General features: G+C 44.5%; 1 protein-coding gene across 1 annotated transcript in view; it reads right to left on the reverse strand.

The window, feature by feature from the left end:
- LOC121269593 (synaptojanin-2-like) overlaps positions 1 to 22,757 on the reverse strand; it is a 505,511-nt gene that overhangs the window by 291,151 nt on the left and 191,603 nt on the right. The window contains exons 15-18 of the mRNA XM_041174296.1: positions 16,303 to 16,495; positions 12,776 to 12,934; positions 7,116 to 7,272; positions 4,133 to 4,244 (exon numbers count right to left, since the gene is read on the reverse strand). Coding sequence (XP_041030230.1) covers positions 4,133 to 4,244; positions 7,116 to 7,272; positions 12,776 to 12,934; positions 16,303 to 16,495 — 621 coding nt within the window. The remainder of the gene's footprint in view (positions 1 to 4,132; positions 4,245 to 7,115; positions 7,273 to 12,775; positions 12,935 to 16,302; positions 16,496 to 22,757) is intronic.

Consider the following 22,757-nt stretch of genomic DNA (forward strand, 5'->3'; position numbering starts at 1 on the left):
GTCCTGCCATATCCAGTCATGAATGGTGGTGGGCAATTAAACAACTGACAGGATCCATGAAAATCCCCATTCTCAATGATGTCAGAGTTCATTGTTTCAGTGCAAAAGACAAGGCTGGAGTGCTCACAACTGTTTTCAGACAGAAATGCCAAGTGGGTGATCCTTCTCCTGAGGTCCTCAGTATTGCAAATTCCAGTCTTCAGATGATTCACTTCACTCCAGGTGATATCAAGAAATAACTGAATACACTGGATACTGCAAGGGACACTGATTCCAACAACATCCTGGCTGCAGTGCTGAAGACGCATGCTTCAGCACAAGCTGCATCTCTAGCCAAGCTCTTCCAGTACAGCCACAACACTGGAATCTACCCAACAAGTTGGGAAATTGCCCAGGAATGTCCAGGCCACAAAAAGCAAGACCAATTCTGCTTTGGTCAATTACCATCCTATCAACCTAATCTCCCATCAACTGCAAAGTGAGGGAAGGAATCATAGCAATGCTATCAAACAGCACTTCCTCACTAACAATCTGTTCACCAATTCACAGTTTGGGTTCTGCCAGTACCACTCAGTTCCAGGCTTCATTGCAGATTTGATCCCAATATAACTAAAAAATAAAGCTGACGTCCAAAAGTAAGATGTACTTGACTGCCATGGACATTGCTACATGGGCAGCTACTTCATCAAAGATATTCCCTCCATCATAATGTCAGATGTGGGACTGATTGTTGATGATTGCACAGCAGTCAGTTGCATTTGGAATTCTTGCACCAGAGGAGATTCATCAGGATGTTGCCTGGGATGAAACATTTAAGTTATGAAGAGAGGTTGGATAGACTTGGGTTGTTTTTGGTGGAGCAGAGAAGACTGATGGGCGACCTGATCGAGGTGTACAAGATTATGAGGGGCATGGACAGGGTGGATAGGGAGCAGCTGTTCCCCTTAGTTGAAGGATCAGTCACAAGGAGGCATAAGTTCAAGGTGAGGGGCAGGAGGTTTAGTGGGGGGGGGATTGAGGAAAAACTTTTTTACCCAGAGGGTGGTGACAGTCTGGAATGCACTTCCTGGGAGGGTGGTGGAGGTGGGTTGCCTCACATCCTTTAAATAGTGCCTGGATGAGCACTTGGCATATCATAATATTCAAGGCTATGGGCTAGTAAATGGGATCAGGTAGCTAGGTCAGGTGTTTCTCATGTGTCGGTGCAGACTCGATGGGCTGAAGGGCATCTTCTGCACTGTGATTCTTCAGAAAATGAAGAATCCATGCCCACATGCAGAATGACCTGGACAACATTCAGGCTTGGACGAAAAAGATGCAAGTAACATCATCCACGGGTCACCATTCACCAGAGTCTCAACTGAACCAGCCACAAGAATAGGTCAGAAGCTGGGATTTCTGCAGTAAGTAACTCACCTCTTGACTCCCCACATCCAATCTACCAAAAACAAGGCAAAAATCAGGAATATGATAGAATACTCTCCATGTACCTGAATGGGTGCAGCTACAACACTTTAAAAGCTCAACATCATCCAGGACAACACAATTTGCTTGCTTGATCAGCATTCCATCCACCACCATAAACACCCACTTGCTTCACCGCCAGCACACAGTGGTTGCTTATTCTGCCTACATGATGCACTGCAGCAACTTGCCCATGTTTCTAAGGTGGTGCCTGTTACCTCCACCACCTAAAAAGACAAGAGCAGCAGGTGCTGGGAACACCATCACCACTAAGTTCGAGATGATCCCAACATCTACATATATGTCACTCTTTCAACATTGCTAGGACAAACCTGGAGCTTTCTACTGAACAGGAATTACTTACACCACATGGACTCTAGTGATTCAAGAGGACAGCTCACCATCACCATCTCAAGTCCAATTCGGAATGAGCAATAAATGTTGGCCTTGCTAGCAATGCCTATATCCAAGGTATGGATAAAACAAAAGGACTTCGATTAGTAGAGAGGTCAATAATTGGGGGCATAGATTTAAAGTAATTGGCAGGAGTTGAAGGGAAATTTTTTCATCCAGAGGATGGTGTAGTCTGGAGCTCACAGCCTGAAAGGGTGGTAGAGGCAGAAATCCTCATCACATTTAAAAATAACACTTGGACATGCCCATGAGGTATCGTAGCCTACAGGGCTATTGACCAAGAGCTGGAAAGTGAGACTAGGCTGGGTAGATCTTTTATCAGCGGCTTGGATATGATAGGCCAAATGGCTTCCTTCTGTGCTGCAGATTTTACATGTTTTTATGTTTTTCATATTTCTGTTTCCTATGGGTTGGCTCATGGATCATCTGAGCATACTTGTGATAAAAACAGAAAATGCTGGAAACAATTAGCAGGTCATGCCACATCTGTAGAAAGAGGTAGGTAGGGCTAACTTTTGAGGTCAGTGACCCTTTATAATGTTTCATGCTTAATCAGGCTTGTTCGGTTAAGTGAACACCCTATAGGAAAAAGATGACTCAGAGCAATTGTATGTACATGTAGAACTCCTGGGATCATAATAGGTCACTTAATCTCTAACATCCTTCTTATATTGTTATTCTCTCTTAAAGTCTCATTCTGTCTCTAATACACTAATTTTCTCACACTTTATCTGTATCTCTCCCTCTCTCAGTCTGGCAATCAGGCTCTTTCTAGCTATGGCTCATATGCAAACTAGTTTGCCAGTTGAAAAAAAATTGTAAAAAATTACATATTTAACTTGGAATACTGTGATTGAAAAAAGGGAAGGATTAATTTCTTCCAAAAAAGCTAAAAGAGAAATTTTCCATGGAGAAAAATATTTAAGTTAGCTCATTGCTTGTCTTTTTGAGTATAAACAGCAAGATAAAAATGCATGACAAGAAATAAATGTTACATTTACACTATAAGCGAGAATTTGCATATCTAATTGTAGACCTGTGGTATTATTGTGTGTGTCGGAGGATCTAGTAGAGCTACACCACCACCTTAAGATTGCTGCTTGCAACTACACTGCCACCGGTCTCTGTTTTTCAATGGAACTGCCATTATAACTGGCATGTGAAACACTAAGATTTAGACAAAAGAGCATGACCAAGAACGTGATAGCAGAAAGTGAGTTTTGTGGACAGGAAATGAGTGCATACAAAGATTTTTAATATATTAATATAATAAAATAAAACAATACATATTACAAAAGTAGAGAGATCATGTTGGAGTTGTATAGAACATTGGTGAGGCCACAGCTGGAATAGTGTGTGTAGTTCTGGTTGCCACATTATAGGAAGGATGTGATTGCACTGGAGGGGGTGTAGAGGAGATTCACCAGGATGCTGCCTGGGATGAAACATTTAAGTTTTAAAGAGAGATTGGATAGACTTGGGTTGTTTTCATTGGAACAGAGAAGACTGAGGAGCGACCTGATTGAGATGTACAAGAATATGAGGGACATGGACAGGGTGGGTAGGGAGCAGCTGTTACTCTTAGTAGAAGGGTCAGTCACAAGGGGACATAGGTTCAAGGTGAGGGGCAGGTTTAGGGGGGATGTGAGGAAAAAGTTTTTACCCAGAGGGTGGTGACGGTCTGGAATGCGCTGCCTGGGAGGGTGGTGTAGGCAGGTTGCCTCACATCCTTTATAAAGTACCTGGATGAGCACTTGGCACATCATAACATTCAAGGCAATGGGCCAAGTGCTGGTAAATGGGATTAGGTAAGTAGGTCAGGTGTCAGTGCAGACTCGATGGGCCGAAGGGCCTCTTCTATACTGTGTGATGCTGTGATAGGATATAGCATTTTGCTACATATGTTGGTAACATCTTAAAGCAAATAATCAATAATGCACCATCCTTTAACATGCTAACAGGTTTGGACACCTTTTATTCTTTCAATATTCAGTAGAATCCCCACTTGACTATGATACTTAGCCAACCAGATCCACCCACATGCATGAGCACTGAAGAAAGCTAAAGATGAACAGTAATATTTTAATTTATACCAACTTCTCATGCTTCTCTGAATAATGAAAACACATTAACTGCAAGAACTACTTGCAATAGGTTTATTTTTGTGCATAAAATATTTTCCACGATACAAATCTGCTAATTGCAAACTCAACTATCTTGACATCCATAGTAAAACAGGGTCATAGTCACACACCTATGATCAGAGGCATTCAACTCTGCTCTCCCATAATACAGCAGATCACCTGGAGTCCACATGTTCTTGACCTTTGACTCTGCTTCATATTCAGAGCCATTTAAATCTATACCTGAAATGCAGTAAATTGAAAATATTGAACAAACATTGTAGATCATTCATCAGTTAAAAATCAAAGTTAACATATTGCCATGATTAAATTAACAGCATTATTCATTTAATGGGAAATAATTATTCTGTTTCATTATAGGAATTTTTTACGCTTGTGGCTACATCTGAGGGAGGCAACATTGCACATTGATATAATAAATACAATAACTATCACTGGAGAAAAAGTACTAGGGAAACTAATGGGGCTAAAGGCCAACAAGTCCCCTGGGCCTGATGGATTGCATCCTGGGATATTAAAGGAAGTATCTACAGTACCTCTCTCTCTCTCTCTCTCCCCCCCCCCCCCCCCCCCCCCCCCCCGCACCGACCCCCCACACACAAACACCTTAAACCAGCTTATATTTCAACTCTTTCTTGGACTCGAACTCAAGTTCTGTCGAAGGGTCATGAGGACTCGAAACGTCAACTCTTTTCTTCTCCGCCGATGCTGCCAGACCTGCTGAGTTTTTCCAAGTAATTCTGTTTTTGTTTTTGTTTTGGATTTCCAGCATCCGCAGTTTTTATGTTTTTATAGCTACAGAGATAGTGGATGTACTGATAGTTATCTTCCAAGAATCCTTAGATTCTGGGAAAGTCCCAGAGGATTGGAAAACTGCCAATGTAATGCCCTTATTCAAAAAGTGAGGAAGACAAAAAACAGGTAACTATAGACCAATTAGCTTAACATCCACCTTTGGGACAATGTTAGAGTCTATTATAAAGAATGTAATAGCAGAGCATTTTGAAATGCATAATAAAATAGAGCAGAGTCAGCATGGCTTCATGAAAGGGAAATCATGCCTGACAAATTTATTAGAATTTTTTGAGGGGGTAACAAGCAAGATAGATAAAGGGGAACCAGTAGATGTAATATATTTGGATTTCCAAAAGGTATTCGATAAGGTACCACACATAAGGCTACTTAATAAGATAACAGCCCATGGTGTTGGGGGGTAGTATATTAGCATGGATACAGGATTGGTTAACTAATAGAAGAGATAGTTGGGATAAGGGGGGCATTTTCAGGATAGCAACCTGTAATTAGTGGAGTGCCATAGGGATCAGTGTTGGGGCCACAATTACTTACAACATATGTTAATGACTTGGATGAGGGAAGTGAATGTACTATCGCCAAGTTTGCAGATGACATAAAAATAGATGGGAAGGCAAGCAGTGAGGATGACACAAAGAGTCTACAGATGGATATAGACAATATAGATAAGTGAGTGAGCAAAAACTTGGCAGATGGAATATAATGCATTGTGAGATTATGCACTTTGGCAGGAAGAATGCAGGAGCTGAATATTATTTAAATAGAGAAAGACTAAAGAAAACTGCAGCACAGAGAGATTTGGGGGTTTGGGGTCCATGTGCATGAATCACAAAAAGCTAGCATAGAAGTTCAGCAGGTAATAGGGAAGCCAAATGGAATGTTGGCCTTTATTTCAAAGGGAATGGAGTATAAAAATAGGGAAATCTTGCAAAAACTATACAAGGCCACACCTAAAATACTGTGAACTGTTTTGGCCCCCTTATCTAAGGAAAGATATACTGGCATTGGAGGGAGTCCAGAGAAGGTTCACTAGGTTGATCCCAGGAATGGATGGATTTTCTTATGAGGAGTGGTTCAGTAGGTTGGGCCTGTACTCATTGGAGTTTATAAAATTGAGAAGTGACCTATGGAAACTTAAAAGATTCTTAGGGGGCTTGACAGGGTAGGTGTTGAGAGGTTGTTTCCCCATGTGGGAGAGTCTAGGACCAGAGGGCATAATTTCAGAGTAAGGGGTCATCCATTTAAGACAAAGATGAGGAGGAATTTCTTTTCTTGGAGGGTAGTGAATCTGTGGAATTCTTTATCACAGGGGGCTGTAGAGGCTGGGTCGTTAAGTATATTCAAGTCTGAGATAGGTTTTTAATCAGTAAGGGAATCAAGGGTTATGGAGAAAAGGCAGGAAAGTGGAGTTAAGGATTATCAGATCAGCCGTGATCTCATTGAATGGCGGAGCAGGCTCGATGGGCCGAATGGCCTACTTCTGCTCCTATGTCTTATGGTCTTATATATATATGAGGTATTATCAGTTTACTTGAAAACCTCAAAGGAATTAACAAGAGCACGGTTTAATACCCAAGGAATTAAAAGGAGGAAATCTGAAACAGAATCAGTTCTTCCAAGACCTACCAGATAAAACGGCATGCAAAAACAAAGCATGTTAACTCAGATGGATAGAAAACTGAATTCAACTCCACATGCAGCAGCACCTGAGTCACAAGCAGCATACATACTATTTGAGAAGATGGAAGATGGGTGGAGAGGAGGGAGGGAACTTGGGCAAAAAGGATAAAAGGAAAAATATAATTGCTACCAAACAAAGCCAAGTTGCCAACCAATCAGCACATTTTTTTCTCATACAAGATAAATTGTTGTTTCCTTTGAAATTTGGCATTCTTGCGTCTGTCCTGATGAATGCAGGGTGAAATTCTTCAATAGCATGTCTCTTTTTTTTAAGCAATACTCAAGTTCTGTACTACCAAGCGATTGATTGCTCATCCAGTAAATGTGTGTTAAATTAAGCACTAGTATTTACATAATCCAATTAAATCTGCTCTATATTTACCTAAACAGTCAGCAATAAGAACAAACATATGCACCTTTTAAAAAGGTCTATATATGGATAAATTGGCTCTGTCCTCTGGTGGAAGTAACTGTCTTGTGGCCTGAACACTCTGCCAAGATAAATGTTGCACCTATTATAAGTATTATTTCTTTGCAATGTAGACAATACATAACTTTAGCTACTGCTGGATTAAAGTTTGACTTTTGTTATGATCATACCCAATGTATCACAGGGCGATTTTTTTCTCCATAACAGCACTCGATCAGTCCAAGCAGGAGTTCTGCATTTGTCACTGCTGTCATAAATAGCTGTTCCCACATCATATTTGTATGTTGGAGCAAAGTTGATGGTGCCTTCAAAGAAATCTTTAAAAATCTAAATGAAAAAATAAATGTTATTTAAAATTAAAACAGCATTAATACAATCCAACTTTAAAAAATAATTCTTCTTGAAGTATACGAGAAAGCTCTTTGAGCCAAACTGTGTCAGGAAAGCTGACTACTGCTATCTTTGAAACTCAGCAGTTTAACTGTATTGCATACATTTCCCATTGAATGTAAAGTTCATACTGAGAATTGCACAACATTAATGTTTACATATCAGCTGGCTAGTTACAAAACTGTTAATAATCTGGAAACCACTGATGCACTTCAAAGCATATGTTGCAGCAAAAAAGGATAGATTGAATAATTTCTAAACGGTGCAAAGCTAGAGGAACAAATAGTCAAAAAGCTAATGGAATGTTAGCCTTTATAATGGGAGGGCTGCAATACAAAGGGCAAGGCATTTCCCTCAGTCATACAAAGCCCTGGTTAAATCAGATCCAGAGCATGGGTACAATTCTGAGCACTGCACCTTAAAGTCTATATTGCCCTTGGGAGGATTACAGCACTGATTCACCAGGATGGTATCAGGATTTCATGGGTTACATTATGAGGAAAGATTACATTAGATTTATATTTCCTGGAATATGGAGAGTTTAGGGTGATTTGTTTGGCATTGTTAGGCTATTGAAAGGTTAGATGAAAATGTTTTCTGCTAGTGAGGGAGTCTAGGATAAGGTGACGTAACCTCAAAAAATCAGAGCCAGGTCACTTAGTGAAGAACTTGGAAAATACTTTTTCACACAAAAGGGTGTTGGAAGCATGGATCGCTCTCCCCAAAAGGCAGTAGATACAAACTCAATTAATAATATTGAATTTGAGATTGTTAGTTTTTTACTAGCGCAAGATATAAAAAGATATAGATCCAAGGTGGGTGGATAGAGTTAAGATAATCAGGATCTCACTGAATACTGGAACATATTCAAGCAGCTGAATGATTTTCTCCTATTCCTATGGTCAGGATTTTACAAGGCGGCAGCGTAAGCTCAAGCTCACCAGCCAGAAGATCAGGGGCAACTCTGCCTCGATCAGTCATGGAAGCTGGAACTGCATTTTACATTCATTAGGCAGTTAACTGCCTGCAGTAGGGGCTTCTGTCCCTTTAAGTGAAAAGGTCCCGCCCCTAAGAGCTGCTGGCCAATTGAAAGGCCAGCAGCTCTTCAGTCCTGGCAGCACCACTGGTAGCAGTGGCCACTGCTGGGTCTGCAGCTGGCCAGGACCAACCACATAGAGGGCACCTCAATGGAGCTAAGTTGGATCAGGGTCACTCAGGCCAATCAGGCAGTCCTTGGTGGAGGTGGGGAGGGTGGGCGGGGTGGGGAGTGGGTCATTCATCAGGGTGGGGGGAGGTGATTTTCTGATGGGGGGACCTTTGCCACCGGGGTACCCTCTGTGGAGTACAGGGTACCCAATCAGGTGGGCTTATCCTCAAGCCTGCAAGGAGGCAGCCGGGTTACATGGCAGTCTCATCACTTGGCAAAGTACCCACCAGCAATGGTGGAAAGAGGTACTTAAGTAGCCCTTAGTTGGCCACTTAAGGCTCTCAATCGGTCAATGTGAAGCAGGGCCATCCGCCCGCCACCTTCCCCACTGCTGGTAGAATATCTCGGCAGCAAGAAAGTGGTGGACGTGATATTCCCCCACCCACCCACCCGATTCTATGGGCGTCCCACAACTTACTACCCTCTTCCCTCCCCCATCCCTTCCTGCTCAACAGCCGCTCCCTGGGACCCTGCAAAATTCTGGCCTATGTTGCTTTTTTGAGTGGCCCTTAATCAGCTGCACATAAATGTATAAGGCAGGTCACAGGTGGGTTGCTTGGCAGGACGTTAATTCATACCAACTTCCTCTCTGACAACAATAGCCAGAATGAGCTGGTAGCTGGATACACATCCTGACTGACTTCCCATAGGTACAGGGTGTCATCAATTGTACAGATAGTAATCTGAGGACTACCAGATTAATGGGGGGTTTTATTAACATTCCATCAATGAACAGCTACTCTGCAACTACAAGAAGAGGTTCATGCAGGAGTGTGGCAGATTCCCTGGGAGCTGTTACAATGCTGCAGCCAGCCATTACTAGGCTACTTAAAACAGGAAGCAGAATTAAATACTGGTTCATAGGTGACAGGGATATTCCCTGAAACCTGACTTATGAACATTTGTGAAGAGCCACACAAATGAGGTAAAGAAAGTTACAATGAGAACGACATCGCCATTGGGTAAGCAAGCAAGCCATCAGCATATTGAAAATGCATTTCAAATGCCTAGCGAGGTCTCAAGGGCCTTTTTAGTCCTCACCAGCAAGCATCTTGTAATCATAGTGGAAAGCTGCATCCTGCATGACATTACACAGCAAAGGTGATTAGAGGTGCAGGATAACAAAGATGCTCATCACCCATCTTCTGATGGTGAGAACACTGAAGAGGAAGGGGAGGAGGACATTGAGCACAATGAAGACATGGCACTCATGCCCGTATAGACCAGCTTTGTATATTGCTGCCCAGGGTGTCCTTATAGTTTGAAGGTTCAACTAATGGCTCGCACAATAAAAGATTCAAAAAGGAATCCTCTGGCTGGCTGCCACCACCATCACCATCACTAGCTCCAAGCATTGCACAAACCACTCCCTTGGCCATTCCTACACCCATTGCACATCTGTCTCATGAGTCCCATCATATGTTCACATTCATCATGAAGCAAGCAAAAGGACAAGTTGGCACTCAGTATGAAATAATGGGAAAGGTATGAAGTTGGTTAGGTCCATTAAGCTGCTTCAACACTGAATCCATGATCAGAGTACAATGCTCCTGCTTGGCCACCTTTAATCATGCCTCTTGGTTATAGCAACAGATTTCTTCCTCTCATTGCTCATGACTGCACCAGGCAGTAATTCAAGGGAAACATCACTAAATTGGGATTATTGGCCTTAGTCTTTGAGAATTCATGTTAAATACCTCCTGGCTCCTCCAAACTCCATTTTTGTATTGCCCCTGTAAACAATCAACTTGACATTGTGCTATGTGGGCATGCATCACTACACAGCTTGCAGATGCAAAACCCAGAAGGAAGTATCTAATCAATCATTCAAGATGAAATCAAATCCAACCTGTTAAGTTTTCTTCTGGGTTCGGCCAAGGCCCCTCCCTATTTAGAACATAAGAACATAAGATCTAGGAGTAGGCAATTCAGCCACTCGAGCCTGCCCCACCATTCAACACGAACATGGCTGATCTCATTTCGGCCTCAACTCCAATTTCTCGCCCTCTCCCCATAACCTTTCAACCCATTACTAATTAAAAATCTGTCTATCTCCTCCTTAAATTTATTCAGCGTCCCGGCATCCATTGCACTCTGACTAGTGAATTCCACAGATTCACGACCCTTTGAGAAAAGTAATTCCTCCTCATCTCTGATTTAAATCTACCACCCCTTAGCCTAAAACTATGGTCTCTCATTCTAGAATGCCCCAGAAGGGGAAACATCCACTCCACGTCTACTTTGTCGTTTCCCTTTAGCATCTTATATACCTCAATTAGATCTCCTCTCATCCTTCTAAACTCCAGCGAGTAAAGGCCTAAACTGCTCAATCTCTCCTCATAAGACAAGCCCCACATCTCTGGAATCAATCTAGTGAACGTCCTCTGGACTGCTACCAGTGCAACTACATCCTTCCTCAAGTAAGAGGACGAAAACTGTGCACAATACTCCAGGTGCGTTCTCACCAATGCCTTGTATAGTTGCAACAACACTTCCCTATTTTTATACTCTATTCCTTTAGCAATAAATGCCAAAATTCCATTTGCCTTCCTTATTATCTGCTATACCTGAATACTAGCTTTCAGCGATTCATGCATGAGGACACCCAGATCCCTCTGCACTGAAGCATTCTGAAGTTTCTCTCTATTTAAATAAGTCAGCTTTTTATTCTTCCGACCAAAATGGATAACCTCACACTTATCTACATTAAACTCCATCTGCCAAATTTTGGCCCATTCACCTAACCTGTCCATATCCATTTGTAAATTTCTTATTTCTTCATTGCATTTACTGATCCGGAACTGCTTTTTGCATTAGTATGCAAATATTGGCCCAGATCTTCCAGTCTCCAGATAGCCATACCTTGGAAGATGCGCTGGGGGACTCCTCAGACATCCCAATGCAAGCACTCCCTGGGAATTGCCCAGAAAGTTTCAACTTCTGTTGGGCAATTACCCTGCATCTGGAACCCTCTGAAACTCTGAGTTAAAGCCGGAAACTTTAAATAGTTCCGACATGCTAGGACAGTTACACAGGAAAAGTAATAAGGATTAAAAAATCAGTTCCAACTCCTGGGTGACTATACTACTAATCCTGTTACTACCCACCCTCCCGACCACCCAACTAACCCCCCCCCATCCCCAACTACCCCCACCCAACTACCTCCCAACCCCACCGTCTACCCTTAACCACCTGACTACTCCCAAACTCGTGACCCCTGACTACAACCAACTATCCCCCCTGCCCCTCACCTCCCACCCAAAAGCCCCCCAACTCCAAACCCCCAATAATGCCCAAAGCCCCGACTACCCATCCCAACCACCCTCCTAAAGCCCCCACCCACCCAACCCCTTCACCCATTTACCTGCCACCCTACCCCCTCACCCACCCATTTGCCACTATATGCCCTTACCCACTTACCATATACACTTACCTTCTCTCCGTAGCTTCTCAAAGTGGCTTTGGGACATATAAATTTGCCAAAATACAGCGGCCAGTGCTATAAGAAGGGACATGACTTGGCTTCCCTTGATGCTCCTGCACTACGAGGAAAGGACACGCAGAACAGGTATGCTCCACATTTCTCAGAAGGCCCAGTTCGTAGGTCCAGGTGAGAAATCTGGAGCTCCAGTGTAGGGTAGATAAATAGGAGCAGACTGGCAATTCAGCAGTGACTGCCACTCCTCGGAAGACCCGGCCCATCATTCATAATAGTGGCCTTAATCAACAAATATATACCAGTTGAAATATTAGGCTTGAATTCAAGAAGCCAAATACTTACTGGAACAAGATGATGAAAACACCAAAAAGAACCCTTAATTATGTGCTCAAACCCATGACACCAGATTTGGATATTGAGGCGGATTCTCTTTTTTGTATATAATTAAAGAAAATATCTTTCACTAAATTATTATAAATCAATGGAGAATAATATATCCAGTTGTTTACAAATCACTTAAGCCTTGTTCTCATAATTATGTCATTATACAGATTTCTCCAGTGCATAAGGCCCTTCTAAATAAAACTGCTAGCTGTCCTTTCAATCTTAATTTCACATACAAATCCTGACATATTCTTCACCAGAACATCGTATTCCTTTTATTTTACTTCAGGAGTGCTCTTATAGGTTTATCCAATATTCTTTATGAAACTGTGACTGTTACAATAGGATAAAAGTCCTGCACCATGACAACAAATCCATTTTTCTTCCTTCTCATTGTTCTGTGCACTCACTTTATTATCAGTTTTCTGTTGTTGTAGCTGGTCATAGGCCTGAAGAGCTTTCCAGTCCTGCCTCTTAATGTGATTGAGGACGTCCTCATATGGAAGATCAATGCGGAAGTTTGAATCACCACACCAGAACACATAGTCATGGGAGAAAACATTCCTTCCCTATCACAAGAAATCAAAATCAAATATTATGCAACCAAACTGAAGAAATAGGATAGAGTTTTAAATCAATTATGAGAGTAATAGGATGCCTCTGAAGTGAAAAAAGTAGAGAAGCAGGGAATTAACATATCTTTGCATGTCTCCAGTAAAGATGAGATTCGACACCAGCCACAAATTAGTAACATCTCTGGACTCCTCCCTTATGGCATATTCTTATGGTGAGGCCCAATAAGTACAAGCTTCATCAGAGTTCCTGTCTTATAGAATATGATAAGATGATTCAGCTCAATGTGCTTCTGAGAGCTCTTTGAAAGACTTGGCCCTTTCCCAATAGCCATGCAATGTATTCCTCTTCAAGTATTTATGTAAGTCCCTTCTGAAAGTTATCACTGAATCAATTTTCACCACCCTTTCAGGCAGTGCATTCCAGATCACAATTCGCTGGGAAAAAAAACACACTTGCCTCTGGCTCTTTTGTCAATTACAGTACTCTACCCTGCTTATCAACACTCTGCCACTGAAAACACGTTCTCCTATTTACTCTTTCCAAGCCCATCAAGATGTCGAATACCTCCATTAAATCTCTGCTGTAATTGTTGGCATCATGTGTGGGTAGGAGCCTCAATACCATCCTGTGCCCACACCCCCACCCCACAATGGAATTGCACATGCACACCTCATGTTGCACCCAGGTGCAACTAGCCAGATACTATCAGTTTGTTACTCACTTGAAGAAAAGCAGGAGACAAGGTTGGGGGCACAGAAACATGACAGGAAATCAGAATGGAGGGGGACAACAGGAGATTGGGGAGGTCAGGGAAAGAGGACTTGGTTTCCGGAAAAACAGAGCAGTAGTGAGGAATGGGAGGTTGGGAAAGCCGAGAAGGTGGGGCCCGGGGAGGCAGAGAGGACTGGGGCTCATAGAGATGAGAAGGAAAGGAGCTTGGAGCTGGGGAAGGACTGGAGTTTGAGAAGGAGAGGAACTTGGTGCAGGAGAGAAGATTAGGGTGGAGGAGGACAGTGGCACAGGGTTGAGGGAAGTAAGTTTGAAGGTTGGGAATGGGAGCATTCAAAGAACAGTGGGGAATAAATGAAGGACGTAATACTGGTCTAAAGGTGGGAGGAATGAGAGGGAGAATGTGATCCTGATGGGAATAAGGGTTACATTCTCCCTCCTCCGTTCCCGCCTACTCATCTACCTCAAGCTGGGTCAGGCTGGATCACACTCGTGGCCATGAACAGCAGTGACTTGAGTCCCTGAAAAGCCAGATGAGCTGCATGAAATCTGGAAGTCAAGGGACTGTCATTATTCATCTCATAATGTCATGACTCTCACACCCCCACATTTTCTACCCACACACAATGACCCCTCAGTCACCACCACTCCCACCCAAAGTTCAGTTTGATGGATGCTTAGCAACAGTGTGAGTCCTTCCAGTTTCAGTTGATCCATCACATCATGTTCAAAACCTACAGATCTGCGAGTGATGCATTTGTAATGATGTCACAACCACCTATATTCATTGGATGAAATGGGCCTCACTCACCTAATCCTGCAATTCGAATAGTGTAAAATAGTCAATGCTGTGAATTTGTCAAATGCAGCTCCAAAAAACATCTATGTCACCCCATGTGAATTTGCATCGCCTGTTCATGGGGTCATATTTTTGAAAGAGTCAAAGTCAACTTGAATCTAATATTGGTGAACAGTTCCGCAGTGTGCAGATGCTGCCTGATGATGTTATTGCTGGTTCCCACCATCACTTTGCTGATTCAAAAACAAAATATGGCAGATGCTGGAAATCAGATATAAAGTGCTGGAAATATTCAGCAAATCAGACAGCATTTACAGCAAGTGAAACAGAGTTAATGTTTCATGTTCTGATACTCTCCACAAATGCTGCATGACTTGCTGAGCATTTCCAGCATTTTATGCTATATCATTCAACTGTTTATTGCGAGGAGGGTGACAGCTGTAGCTGGCTGGGTTAAAGTTATCTTGTTTCTCTGGGTGACCTTCCATATTAACAGGTGGATGCTGCCATTGTCTTGAAGTGTAGCAGATGATCTTATCTGACCTCACCAAGGTTCTGAGGCTGTGTTCCCATCATCTCTCTCGGATGAAAAGATGCCAATCAATCAATCATACCATTGTCATGGATGCACCAGAGCAGCTTAAATCACAGAATTTTTACAGCAGAGAAGGAAGGCCATTCAGCCCATTGTGTCTGTGCTGGCTCTCTGAATGAGCAATGGAGTGACAAACTCTGATACTTGGGCTGTCTGGCACCTTTCCGGGGATTTTTGCTGTGTCCGGTGCACTGGAACACTTCCTTGTTGCATGTGGAGTGAGTCAGTGAAATAAACTTTCACAATTTTTAAAAAAAGGGCTGAAGAATAAACTCAGTAATCACAGGCTAGTCAGTCTAATCTTGCTAGTAGGATCGGGAGAAAATTGACTGACATTTGGAATAGTATGAGCTAATAGTTGAAACTGTGTGAAAGGTCAATCGCGTTTGACTAACTTATCCAGTTCTTTGAAAATAATAGTTACCAGGGTACAGCAGTTGATGTCTATGGAAATTCAAAAGGTGATCAATAAAATATCACAAAATAGACTTGTTAGCGAATAAAAATCCATGGAAAGAAACAGCTGCATTAGCTGAGACAGAAAGTAGTGTATGGTGGTATTCAACAGGAGTCAGTGTTGGGGCCACTGCTCTTTTTGATACATATTCTAGACATGGCACTAAAGGCATAATTTCAAAGTCTTCCAATGAGATGAACCTTTAAAACGTAGTAAGGAGTGAAGAGGATAACAACAGAGTTCAGAAGGACTCAGACAGACTAGTGAATTGTGTAGACTCAAACATGAAATTTAATGCAGAGAAGTGTAAAATAATTTGTTTTGGTAATAAGAATTTGGAGATTTGGGCCATTTTTACGAACCAATTTTCTTTCATCGTACAATTTATCTTCCACAAATTTTAATTAAATTAGGTTATGGTCATAATATCAAAGTTTTCTCCTAACTTCAGATAACTTTCATACCCTGCTTTGAATACCTTTGACGCATCATCTTGATGCTTTCCATTCTACACCCTGATTGAATCAGCCATTCAGTGCTGGTTGTTAAACAGGTTTGCATAAAAGGTCCAAGAAAAATGGAAACTATGCTGGGGTTAACCAAACTCATTTATGTAAGATATGCAAGGAACAAAGAGAAAATTTAAATGTGAGCAGAAGGAGAATTCTTCCTCTTCAGAGTTTCGACTGGATTTAAATCTGGTCCTAGAGGTAAACAGTGTATTAATTCACTACAAGATCCAATGCCCCTCTAAATGTTATTGTGCAGGAAGAATAAATACCATTGGAAAGGTGAGTTTCTGCATGATTTCTCTATAATCTTCATTCCTTTCTTTCACTTGTGACTGTCCAGCTGTCAGATGGGCACATACAAAGCAGAGTGTGCTGCTGTAAAACTGCAAGCGAACAGCTACTGCTCCTTTGTTCCCAGCCTTTCCTCCCATCCCAGTCTTCACCCTATCCACGGCAACTTCTCTGCAGAAAGGGAAAAAAAGAATGAAACGTGTTTCATATTTGTGTTTTATTTCCCATTTGTCTATTTGTTTTATTTATTAAGACCATAAAATAGAAGCAGGAGTGGCCATATTGGGTCCTCAAGCCTGCTCTGCTATCCAATAACATTCTTGCTAAAATTTTACATTAACTCCACTTTCCTATCCTAACTCCATATCTCTCAGTTCTCCTAGTGCTCAAGAATCTATCAATCTCAGTTTTGAATATACCTTTTGACAGCATCCACTGACCCATCTTTCCACCAGGATATTCAGGAACTAGTGGTGTGAACCGCTCCATTTCAGCAATCGATAAGATATAGGAACTTGATTTGAGGTTAGAGACGATTGTAAGGCCAAGAATGTCAACAGCAGAGTCACAATGAAGAGACAGTAGCTGTTGGTTAGATTTGAAAACAGCCTTTTTAGAAAATTGAATGAAATAAGTTTTTTGTTACCAAGGTGGTATCCCTGGATGTCAAATTAATTGAAGGAAGCTGATGAATGCAGATTGCAATTGTCAGTAAATAATGAATGGGGTTGGATAACAAATGCATATAGTCACTGATAAAGATCAGAATGGGAGAGGAAACAATATCCTGGGAAGTTTTGAGTTAATGGGGAAAATAAGAAGATGACAGTCAGCAATTGTACAGATAGAGCAACCGAAGAGAAAAGCAAACAAGAACATTATAATTTTGTGAAATCCCATTATTATGAAAACCCTACCTCTCAATGTTTCAAGTACATCTGATTGTGGACAAAATGACAAACTGGGGGGACAATTGTCCCAGATTTGTATGAAGTGCAGTAGCAGTTGGGAAAAATGATGCTTTACCCAACAGCCGCAATGGCAGCTTTTCACGTCTTATCACCCCAAACCTGTCGGCATTAATCATGCATTCCTGGGAAACACGCCGCTTCCATAGTGGGCGGGCTCTCATTCGCCAGCCACACTGTCACCTCACCGCTTCATCACGTTGGGCACCATATTTAAAGTCCAGTCGCACACATACCTCTGTGCTTCCAGCCCATGACTGCTACAAAGACAACAGGATGGCTTCAAAAGGCAAAAAGACTGCAGCCACCAGGTTCAATGCACCTCCCTCTAGTGCCTGCTGGACGCAGTGGAGATCACATGTGTTGTCCTCCACCCCCACTCTGGGTGAAGACCAGCAAGCAAGGTCACCAATCAAGTATGGGAGGCGGTGGCAGAGGTGGTCAGCACCAATGCCCTGCAAAAGAGGACAGCCACCCAGTGCCAAAAGAGGATAAATGGTTTCATCAGTTCCACCAGGATAACTCTCACACTCACAAGCCCATTACACATCCACAGGGATCTCATACCTCAAAGGACAATACCACTAACTCTTACACACACCCTCACATCTCCATCAGGCTCATATGCTCTGGAGCTTGCGTCCTCATCCTGTCCATGGCTCCACTCACCACACAAACATTCCACGCAGTGCCATGCATCCTGCTCACACTCTCTCCATCTGTTTTCATGCAGGAGAAGTTGGCTCACAACAGCAGGGAGAGGTTCCAGACCGGGGCTGGAGTAGCCCATGTTAGGCTGCTCACTAAATTTGAGGAGTGTGCCATCCCGCTGACTGGTGAGGACATGGACCGTGCCTGCAGCGATGGTGAGGTCAGCAGTGAACACCCACATAAGGATCCTGCACCACATCATCCCTCTTTCAACATAAATATGAGCTCTCTCTCCTGCTTTTCACTGCTGCCATGCAATAATTATCTCTACTTTGGTTCACAGGGAGCTCTGCCTAGACACCCACACCCTCAGCCAGCCAGTCCCTCAGCTCCATCCAAGTCCTCACCTCCAGCTAAGAGGACACCTCCTCCATTGAAGAGCTGGAAATAAGCATCCTGAAGACCCATCACAGCGCTTACCCACACCTTCCACCAGCACAGAGGCACAATCCTCGGTGGAACCAAGATGCAGAGCAGGCTCGTGTTCACAATCTGGCGGTCACCACACGGACACATGTCCATAGCAGCAGGAGGCAGTTTGTGCGAGCTCCCCAGCACTCGGAGGACTGCTGGGGAAGAGGCATCTGTGAGGTCCGAGTCAGATGATGAGCCTCTGGATTCAGCCTTCCAGCTCATCCTGGAGAGTCAGCAGAAGGCATGGGAACATCACGCAGAGCTGTTGGAAGCCCTCAGCAGAGTGGTTCACGAGTCGGAGGAGTGCAACTGCCTGCTCTCTGATGAACTGGTGCTCACATGCACGTGTATGAAGGTCTCCATAGGGAGGATTACACACACCATGGAGACCGTAATTCAGCAGAACGTGGAGACATGTGCAGACCAGCACTCCATCGCGGGAGCCATGGGTGAGTTCCTGCAGTGGCAAGGTGAGAGAGAAATGGGGCACCTCGGCATCCTCCCAGGTGCTCCTCCCCCTCAACAAGTCAGGCTGGGGCCCTCGGACAACCTAAGGGAGGAAGAGTGGCAACTGGACACCCTGGATCATCCACTCAGAAATCTCGGATCTGTCCACTCCATCCCTTTGCCTGTGAACCCCTCAACACCATCCTCTGTCACTGCAGAGGGAGCAGCTGGCCCACAAGTGATTGTGGAGGGAGAAGTGCGTGTGTGTGTGTGTGTGTGGAAGGGCCTTTCAGAGCCCCGTGCAAGCACTCTCCCACCCACGTGGATCCTTCACGTAGCACACTCATCTCACTCTCCTGAGCGTTTTCAATGCTGCCTGCTGGGGTTCACTTTCAGTTGTCAATCTGAACTGATCTGAATCTCCGCCCACCCAATGATCACACTGCCATGCAGCACCTGATCTTGTCCACCACAGCTCTTGTTTTAGTTAGGATTTGGACAACATGGTCTGGATTTGTTTTTTTTTGTGCACTCCCTAATCTTTTCCCCTCCCCAGTCACCCATTTCCTTTCCCCCATCACAGTTGACCCCTTGGCATCACCTTCCACTTTCCCTCCATGACCTACCAGCCACAAACCTTTTCCTTTGGGGATGTCCAGGTGAACTGCACAGTCCCCTTCCTTTCCAGAAATCCCACCTCCCATCCACAATCGCTCCCCGACCTCCCTCCTTCCCACCCCCAGGGTCCTTGTCTGCCTCCAAGTCCCCACCAAACACCCTCGCCATCCCTTCTTCTGCTACCATTGAACCCCCACCCTCCCACCTCGCTTTGCCCTCGGTCATTCTCACCATTCCCTCGTACCACTCCCACCCTCAGTTCGTTCTTCAAGAGGCAGTCATGGACCCATCAGACCCTTCCCTTGCACATTCACCTAGATATACCCCCTTCCCTCCGGACCCCTCGCTCCCCTGGAACCCCCCCCCCCAGTCCACCCACTCCGCTACTGCCTGGGAACCCGGACTCCCATCAGCACTTAGTCCCTCCCCCTTCCTGACGCCCTCAGACATGCTCACATCTTCCTCCAGTTTTACTCCTTCCCCCTCCCTTACTTCTTTTTCCACCCTTACTCCCTCCCCTCTCCAGGCTCCATCCTCGCACTGACTCCCTCCCCTCTCTGCACTCCTTCCTTCCGAGACTCCTTCCCCTCTCTGCACTCCTTCCTTCCGAGACTCCTTCTCCTCTCTGCACTCCTTCCTTCCGAGACTCCTTCCCCTCTCCGCACTCCTTCCACTATCTGAACTCCTTCCCTTAAGCCTTCCACCACCCCTTACACTTAACTCCCCAATTGCCATCTTCTCCGCCATTAGGCCCTCCTCCCCCCGCACTCCCTCTCCACCAACTTCACCCCCTCCCACAGTCATTCCCCACCTCCCAACCTCACCCCGGCCGACACTTTCATTCCCCCTCTCCCAAACCCACCCCCCGACACCGTCATTCCCCACCTCCCAACTTCACCCCACCCGACACCTTCATTCTCCCCCTCCCAACCTCACACCCACATCCCTCTCCATTCTTCCTCCACCATCCCCTCGACCATCACCCATTGTGAGCATCAATGGTGACTATCCAACTTCTGTGAGCTGTTTCGCAGCAGAGCCATGTCCATGAGAATTCACTCAACCTGGGTCATTCCTCCAGGGTCACCTTGCTGTCGGGCCCCAGCATCTTCTGCTCCTCGGGTGTCCATGATGTGAGCAAGGCCCTGGTGGTGAGTCCCAACTTTTGCACATCACAGTTGATAAGGCGTGTTCTGCACTGGCATGTTTTCCCGCTGACATGAGCAGACGATCCAGTGGGGATGGGATGGGGGGTGAGTCCGGAAGGCTGGCCTTATAATGATATGCTGATGTATTACAAAGAGGTTCCCAATGTCTGATGGCGGCCAAAGCCGATGATCACAAACTGTTTCACGGTGTCGTGAAACTGATTTTTGGCCTTCTCGCCTTATTATCCATTCATGCCACCGAACACTCCTGGTGCCAGCGGGCACGGAAAATCCCAACCTGGTCTAAGTATCTCCAAAGCTCCCATGTCATCAAGTGACAATATTAGGGAAACGTCGGCTGGATTTTCAATCTGAGGTCGGCAACCCAATGACTGGAATATTTTTGCATCCCGATCCTGCACTATCAGTGTCAGTGAAGCTCCAACATTTTAAAATGCAAATTGGCCTGGGGGATGAGTCTGGCACCCAATTAGTGGTGCTAGGAGATGCCTGGAGGTGGGTCCTTTGAAAAGGCAAGTAGCAGCCAATACCGGGCTTGCCATTCACTGAGGAAATGGCATAGGAGAGTTCTCAGAAGGCCAGCGTTAGAATGGGCGGGCATCCACGAAGGATTAAAAGCAAAATACTGCGGATGTTGGAAATCCAAAACAAAAACAAAAATACCTGGAAAAACTCAGCAGGTCTGACAGCATCTGCAGAGAGGAATACAGTTGACATTTCGAGTCATATGGACTCGAAACGTCAACAGTATTCTTATTCATGGAGGACTGCAAGGTTCTCTGATGCTGCTGATTCGAGTCATGTCTAGCACAAAGATTGTTGGTGGAGGTCAGTCATCTCAGTTGCAGGACATCACTGCAGGAGTTCCTCAGGGTAGTGTCCTAGGCCCAACCATCTTCAGCTGCTTCATCAATGACCTTCCTTCCATCATAAGGTCAGAAGTGGGGATGTTTGCTGATGATTGCACAACGTCCAGCACCATTCGTGACTCCTCAGACACTGAAGCAGTCCATGTCCAAATGCAGCAAGACCTGGATAATATCAAGGCTTGGGCTGACAAGTGGCAAGTAATTTTCAGGCCACACAAGTGCCAGGCAATGACCATCTCCAACAAGAGAGAATCTACCCATCACCCTTGACATTCTATGGCATTTACATCACTGAATCCCCCCCTATCAACATCCTGGGGTTACCTCTGAGCAGATACTGAACTGGACTAGCCATACAAATACTGTGGCTTCATGAGCACGTCAGATGCTAGGAATCCTGTGGCGAGAACTCACCTCCTGACTCCCCAAAGCCTGTCTATCATCTACAAGGCACAAGTCAGGGTTGTGATGGAATACTGTCCACTTGCCTGGATGAGTGCAGCTCCAACAATACTCAAGAAGCTTGATACCATCCAGGACAAAGCAGCCCACTTGACTGGCACCCGATACACAAACATTCACTCCCTCCACCACAGACGCACAGTAGCAGCAGTGTGTACCATCTACATGGTGCACTGCAGGAGCTCACCAAGGCTCTTTAGGCAGCACCTTCCAACCCCATGACCGCTACCATCTAGAAGGATGAGGGCACGACCATCTGGAAGTTCCCCTCCAAGCCACTCACCATTCTGACTTGGAAATATATCGCCATTCCTTCATTGTCGTTGGGTCAAATTTCTGGAACTCCCTCCCTAACAACGCTCTGGGTGTGCCTACATCACAGGGACTGCAGTGGTTCACGAAGGCAACTCACCACCACCTTCTGAAGGGCAATTAGGGATGGGAAATAAATGCTGGCCTAGCCAGCAATGCCCACAAACAATGAACAATTTTTTTTATAAACTGAGGCAGTTGCTGAGAGGTGAGCAATATTGATCCTGGTGACCAGAAGTAATCCACCCAGAGATACCTAAATTGCCTGGATGGAGGTGGCAACAGACGTCAGCAGTCGAGGAGTGACCAGAAGAATGTGGGTTCAGAGTTGTAAAAGACTCAATGACCTGATAAAGTCTGGAAAGATGAGTGACAAATGACACCCGGGTGAGAGGCCTCTAACTCTGTATACAGCAGCATGTACACGAGCTGAGCAGACTGAGTGCCCACAGTTCTCCTCAAC

This window comes from Carcharodon carcharias, chromosome 2, assembly GCF_017639515.1.
Source record: "Carcharodon carcharias isolate sCarCar2 chromosome 2, sCarCar2.pri, whole genome shotgun sequence".
In the NCBI taxonomy this organism is placed as follows: domain Eukaryota; kingdom Metazoa; phylum Chordata; class Chondrichthyes; order Lamniformes; family Lamnidae; genus Carcharodon; species Carcharodon carcharias.